The sequence below is a fragment of the Martes martes genome (assembly GCF_963455335.1).
Source record: "Martes martes genome assembly, chromosome: 12".
NCBI classification, from domain to species: domain Eukaryota; kingdom Metazoa; phylum Chordata; class Mammalia; order Carnivora; family Mustelidae; genus Martes; species Martes martes.
In genome coordinates this window covers 12747404-12754336 of record NC_137900.1, presented here as the reverse complement: position 1 = coordinate 12754336, position 6933 = coordinate 12747404, and the positions used below count along the sequence as shown (strand labels likewise).

At 42.5% G+C, this 6933-nt stretch overlaps 1 protein-coding gene across 6 annotated transcripts in view; it reads left to right on the top strand.

Annotated features, from left to right (window-relative positions):
• Window positions 1–5182: 5182 nt before the first annotated feature.
• Window positions 5183–6933, top strand: part of TRPM3 (transient receptor potential cation channel subfamily M member 3) — a gene marked incomplete at its 5' end in the record, with an annotated part of 786868 nt that continues 785117 nt past the window's right edge. For all 6 annotated transcript variants that reach the window (XM_080819682.1, XM_080819679.1, XM_080819696.1 and 3 more), the window contains one exon: window positions 5183–5365. In XM_080819682.1, coding sequence (XP_080675808.1) covers window positions 5183–5365 — 183 coding nt within the window. The remainder of the gene's footprint in view (window positions 5366–6933) is intronic.

Below are 6933 nucleotides of genomic sequence, written 5' to 3'. Positions count from 1 at the left end.
TCACAAACAGTGCTGCTATGAATATTCTTGCAGTGTTTTACTTTATTTTAAGATTTTACTTATTTATTTGAGAGAGAAAGCCTGAGGGAGAGCGCACAAGCGGGGAGAGGGGCAGAGAGAGGGAGAAACCGACTCCGCACTGAGCAGAGAGTCCGATATGGGACTGAGATCATGACTTGAGCCACCCAGTGCCCTCTTGCAGTCTTTTTTTGATCACATGCATGCATTTCTGTTGGGTATATGTCTTCGAGTAGAATTGTGGGGTCACTGTAGGCGTATTAGTGTTAGTGGATAGTACCAAGTGGTTTTCCAAAGTGGTCATACCAGTATCCTGCCAGTGGCATGTGAGAGTTCTGGTTGCCTCACATCCTGGGCAAATCTTGGTATTTTTTGTCAGCTTAAATTATCTGTTTACAGAGTTTTATTCATTCTGTTGGGAGTATTTATGGATTTTTTTATACATCTGTTTTATACATTATTTTATAATAGGTGAGAATTTAGTTCAGTTATATCTCCCTCTCTTCCCTGTTCTGTTCTCTTCCTTCTCTACCCCATTGTAATAGTTGTGTTATTTTTAATTCTATTATTATTTATATTTATAATTCTTACACCATTTACTTTAGTCATTATCTCTTAATCTTGAATTAAAATTTCAGAAAACTATGTATAGGTTCAAAAAGAGGGAAAACTGTTATATACATGTGCATTTATGTATCAATGAAAAATAAAGGTTTTACTACACATTCCTGTGAATCATAATAGTATTTAAAGTGTAGGAAGCCTGGATAATTGGAGGATTTTGTTTGTTCTGTGGTCTGTGCGAAAATTAATAGGAAGGAAGGGAGGGGGCAGGGAGGAGGAGCAGACGAGGATGGAAGGAGGGAGAAAGGGGGAGAGAGAGCAAGGAAACAGAGCAGATCTGTAGCTAGGTTCTCTGACCTGCACTGGCCTCTGCAGAAAGGACGTGATGGGGTATGTAACCAGGAAGACTTGTCAGTGGGTATTTCAGAGAAGATACGCGATTGTTTTTCATTAAGAAGGAGGATAATTTTTCAGGAAGCTATCACCCAGAGAATTTCATCCACATAGATGGCCAATTTGCATAAACCAGTATAACCCTACTGCTCCTTGTCTTGATTAATAGTCATGGGCTTTGGGAGATTTTTTGCTCGAGTTACAGGAATAATTGTTTCAACTCTCATGGTTGTTTGGCTTTGTGTGAAACTCAGCCCTCATGTCTACCGAAGGATCTAATCATGACGAAAGGCAGATTCTACAGCCTGTCTCCAGCTTCATAGGCATTGACGAAGCCTATTCCTCTGTGAGTCTAGTCACGGTGGCTATGTTTTTAGTGAATTCACGAAGCAGTTGGCCCCAAATTCATTTAACAGTCACATTTAAAAATCTCTCTTAGTACACAAGAGTGCCAATTCAGACTTTGCTTTCCTGCGTGTGTAAGGACATGACAGAAGGAATTAGACATCATTTGGCTTAAGAGAAGAGATATTCTAGGGGAGTTGTAAAGGCCATCTTCAAATACCTGATGACTATCACTTGTTAAATTAGTGTGGATACAGAGTTTAGAATAAAGAAGGAGGCATGGGTTTCAGCCAAGTTTATGAGGATGGGTTTCCTAATGCTTAAAATGGTTTAATAAGGAAAGGTCCTGCTTCTGAGAAAGAGGATGTCTAATGCTGAGGTCTGTCTGAATGTGTAGGCAAAGGGTGAATGCCAGCTTGTTGGGTTTCTAAGGTCAGACCTACAAGCATCTAACTCCTTATTCAACTCTATGATTCCATATAACATAGTATACTGAAGCCAAGATACCATCCATTATCAAAAGCATCCTGATTCGAGAGTGTTCAAAATGTGAAAAATTGGGAGTGTTAAAGTTGATGAAATATGTTGATATTCTCTTATTTTGCAAAGAGGGTTTTGGGAACAAACATAGCTTTACAGTTTTCATCACTTTCTCTATGTTTATCCTCCCCTCTTGGACTTTGCTTGATCGTGTTAGTCTCTGCGTATGCCCGTGGGTTTCCATGTCCTGGAATAACCAAAGGAAAATGTATTTCCTATTAACTTTTTTGCAATAAAGTTCATAACCATGTACCTTAGAGCAAATGGGTTTTGGAGAGAGTTCCTTCTGATTATATACTCAACACGCAACAGGCTGGTAGGATCATGTAAGGGTCATAGAATGTGTAGGGCTAATGAAAAATTGCTGGCATTTGATATTTTCTAGAGAATTTTTTGAATACTATTTAAAGCTCACTTTTCAGAACATTTCAGTATATTTGGATTGATTTGTACATTTAAAGATTTACATATTTGCATTTTTATTTTATGTAGACTATCTATTGGATAACAATATAAGTAATTTTTGCCTAATCTTGTCCTAATATGTGCATTCTTGAATGCACTGAAACTATGGAGGAAAAAAAAGTTTTATGGCATCCTTCCCAATAGCCTTTTTAATGTATTTAGACTCACCTTTGCATTTACAGTGACTCTTCCAGGAAAGTTAAGTTACTCTAGAAATGGCTTCTAGCCTTGATTCCAGATTTTCAGTGCTGGTGATTTTAAACATGTTCTTAGCTTTGATGCTGCCATTCTCTGCTAACTTCTAAGAAAAATGATATACTTTCAATGTAGTTTTCCGGTTCGTAGTTATTAGAAAATTTGGGAAAAGACAAATGAACATCAGAAGAGGGAAGGGTCAATAATTTGCTTGTTTGTAATCACATCTAACTTAGCCTCTTTTATAGTTCCCAGATATTATTCCTTGTACTTGCCAAGTACAAAAACGAAATGCAGAGATCATCTTCAAACGAGGCTTTAAAACACAGCCTTAAGATAACAGCAGTACACGGCTCATTTTTAGACCAAACAGGTAAAAGAAAAAATTACAAATACAATCACCACTCACTGAATTTTCTAAATGTATCTGAAAAACTCACCAGGGGCTCTGAATATTCATAGATGTCCTGGTGCCATCATTCGTGATAGATATTCTTGACAGCAGTGTTATTCCCCCTTAATGGGCTGATGTGGGTGAACTAGGGTCTTGAGACTCTGAGAAATGAGTGCTCTTGGATTATGGGCTTTGATACATCTGGAAAGCCCCTCTTAGGTCCTTTGCAGAGCTTTTATCACTATATCGACAGAACTTTCAAGGCCTCCAGGTTAGCACACAGGCTTTTCATCTCCTAGGGAGGTTTCACTTACATTCCCCTTTGTTGACAACTAAGGAAAAGGCAAACATCCAATTTAAGTCCTAATTTGCTGATTTTTTTTTTACTCCCTAATTGGTATTTAGCTCTCATACCTGTCTAATCTGTAAACTATGCATAATCATTTTGATTCATTTTTGTGGGGGGTAGAAGTCTAGACTAAATTATTATATTTCCATGAAATGTCACTAATAGTTTCAAATCCATGAACTTAGATAGGGAGCGAGGAAATGTGAAATGCAGCCTGTGGTTTTCTCATTAAATGGCATTGTGTGTTGCAAACATTGTTTAGAGCTTCATTTTGTTTAATATGGGTGTGTGATTTCTGGACACAGAGGGTTGTTTAAAAGGTAGGAAATGTGCCCTGTGAGTCCCTTTGCTTAAAATGACAGGATTAATATTAATGGAGCACTACACACAGGTACACAGCTGTAGGGTTTTAGAGTTCCGTATTGCACTCCTGAAAACTAGTCAATTCCAAAACCTCTGCTTAATCAGACCCACCACAGACAACTCAGATTGTGATTTTCACAGCTGGCACCACAGCACAAATTTTCCTACAGCATCTCTCACCCTCTCCCCTTCCTTCTTAATCCCTTTCTACCTTTTCCTCCTGGAAGGACCTGGCCTTATTCAAAATGGAGAGAGAATGCTCCATTTCAGAAAGAAATGAAAATGCGTCTGTTGCCATTGCAACAGTTAAGCAACCAGACAACTCTTTTCAACCAGGAGGGATTTTAGGCCTTCTTCCCTTTAATAAGGAGCAAGGTCACCGTTTCAGCGTTTGTAAATTTGTGACACCCCCATTGGCTCTCTCTTATCTGATCAGGGAAATTCCTGAACAGGAGGACAGCTCAGTCTGGTAAAACAACTAACACAAAACTGTTGAGAGACTGTTGGGTTTCCTTCTAATGAGCAGAAGGCAGATAGATGAACCAAGGCCGAGGTGTCGGGGAATATTCACCACACAGGTGATCATCCTCACCGCCTTTACTGCTGTATCATCGTCCTGGCCTCGGGAGTGTGAGGGGAAAATGAATACCCCACTCCTGCCCCGGAGAGGAAAATGAATTGATTGAAGAAGCATTCACCCTCTCTTCCCTTCCAATGACTCTCCTCTGCTGTGTCCCCATAGGACAGGTGGTCAAAGACGCTTAATTGCGGTTAGCGCAGCAAGAATCAAACTGGAGAGATTTTAAATATCCTGATTTCCAGGCCCCAGCCAGGCCAATTAAATTAGACTCTGAAGAATATCAGCATTAAAAAAAAAAAATAAAGGAACTCGAACGTGCAGCCAAGTTCAAGAACCAGTGGGCTAATCCGCGCAAGTCCGAGAAGGAATTAGTGTGGCATCTGACAGGGAGGTGAAGCTCTACTCCACCCCACCCCCCCCCCCCAAGGATACTTAGGAGACCTTTGTTGCTGCAGAGAGGAGAAAGGGAAGAAAGAGAAAAGGAAGGAAGACAAAGTTGCATGCTTCCTGTCTTTCTCCAAGTCAACTGGAGTCTCCCACTGTGGGAACAGAGGCTTGCACCTGCAGCTCGGGCTGGGGTGTGGTTGGTCCGCAGGCCTAGGGGACTGGACTGGGCAGGGTGGGGTGATTGGCGGTAACCACCTAGCGGCGCATCAATAGCTCCAGGCGTGGGCCGTGTGCCCCCCAGAGAAGGCGGCGCCTGGGGGTGGTGGAGAGCAATTTGGGGGCGCAAAAGGAAGCTGGCTCGGGCGCAGGTGGCGCTCGCAGCCCCAGCCGACAGTTCAGCCAATCGCGGACGCAAGCGCAGCCTGGTGGCGGCGGCGGTAACGGGGCGCAGGGTTCTGGCAGGAGCCAGCGGAGGCAAAGGCGGCGCCAACAGAGAGCTGCGCGCCGGCTGGAGTGAGACCCGGCGGCGAGAGGAGGGAGCGAGAGGTCGGCGCCCGGGTGTTGCCTGGCAGAGCGAGGCGAACTTAGCATGGGGAAGAAGTGGAGGGATGCGGCGGAGATGGAGCGGGGCTGCTCTGACCGCGACGACAGCGCGGAGAGCCGCAGGCGCAGCCGGAGCGCCAGCCGGGGCAGGTTTGCCGAGTCGTGGAAAAGGTTAAGTTCCAAGCAGGGATCCACCAAGCGCTCGGGACTCCCATCGCAGCAGACGCCGGTGAGTGGCCCGGGGAGAACCCCTGGGTCTCCTGCTCCCGCCGCCCGCGACTCGAGCCCTTTCCATGGTGCTGAACTTGCCTCCTACGGGGCTCGAGCCTGGGAACTTGTGGAGCGTCTTCTAACGAAAGTGTCGGGGGCTGTGAGGAGGGGCGAGACGGAACGACTTCCCTTTCTTCCGCGAGGGGAGGGTCTCCTGACGTCTGTGGTGTCTTTGCAAAAATGGAGAAAATGTTCGAGAGGCGAGGGGCTCACTGGCAGATCGTTGGAGTTTTGCAATTAGCAGAGCGTGCGAGGTGTTGCTGAGTGTATTGTTGTGACTCCTGTGCGTCCCGAGGGTCTCTCTGTGCGGCTTGTTCGAAGACACTGGGCATCCGCTGAATGAGGGCGGAATAGGAAGGGCATGCCATATTTCACTCTCTTAACACTTGCTCTTTTTCATCCCACACCCCCACTATGTTAATGGGTGCGTTCAATTGTTTGCAGAATGTTATTTGCATGCAGAGAATAGCAAGAATATCCCAGGTGCTTAGAATCCTCCTGTTAACATACACAGGGTTCAGAAAACAGTTTTCCCATGCGTCAGCTCCTCTTCAATGTCTAATTAGAGCGATAAAAGCACTCAAGTGAAATTAATATAGGCATCGTATGTGTGTAGAGAAGTACAGTTGATAAAAAACTTTAGCTGCATATGCATTTTTAGTATTTAAATATTATCTGTTTTCCTTTAGCCTAGAGGGAAAGAACTGTGTTCCAGAAGAGAGCAGAGAGCCCTCCTGTTGCTCCTAGGGAGCAAGGGTACAGCACTTCAACTTAGGAGACATCATTAAGAACATCAGCATGTGTGTGTGCTGGTGTGTGTACCTATGCCTTACATTCAGAGGAGTTGATGGCAGATATTGTATAGAAGAGAAACTAAATTAATTTTTTTAAAGGGTGGTACAAAAGCATTGTATCTCATAGCATGAATAATGGTACCTTCTTCTGTTTTCAAGAGTTCATCAATAAAGGATAAAAATCTGTGAAAAGCATGACGTTTAAAACATTACTTCAGCAGAATGAAATATAAACATGTAAAATTTTTGGTGTGTTTATTCTGTTTGCTTGTTCACAAAACCTAGCAGAAAAATATTATTAAATTTGAAATATTTTTTCCTAATATTTAGTGTTGTAGGTAAGTTTTTTTTTTATCTAAAGATGGATAGAGTACACTTAAAATGCAATTAATTTTATTTCAGGCATTGCAATATCATTTTTAAATAAAGGTGAATTTAATATTTTAAGAAGGAGAATATTATTCTGAAGATAGGAATTGATGACTTCTGGTTTTCATCAATTATGTGAACTAAGAATTTTATCCCTTTTAATAGAAAGCATTATTCTAAATAACTTCTTATATTGCTTCTTTGATTCTGTTCAACAGGTGTGTGTAGAGTCTCAAGAACGTATAAAATCTTCATATAACCATAGGTTAGGCTCAGTAACTTACAGGTCTGTTATTTAGAATAAAAATACGAGAAGAGAGGGAGGACATAATAGGATACCATGACAACAGGAGACATCTGGAAA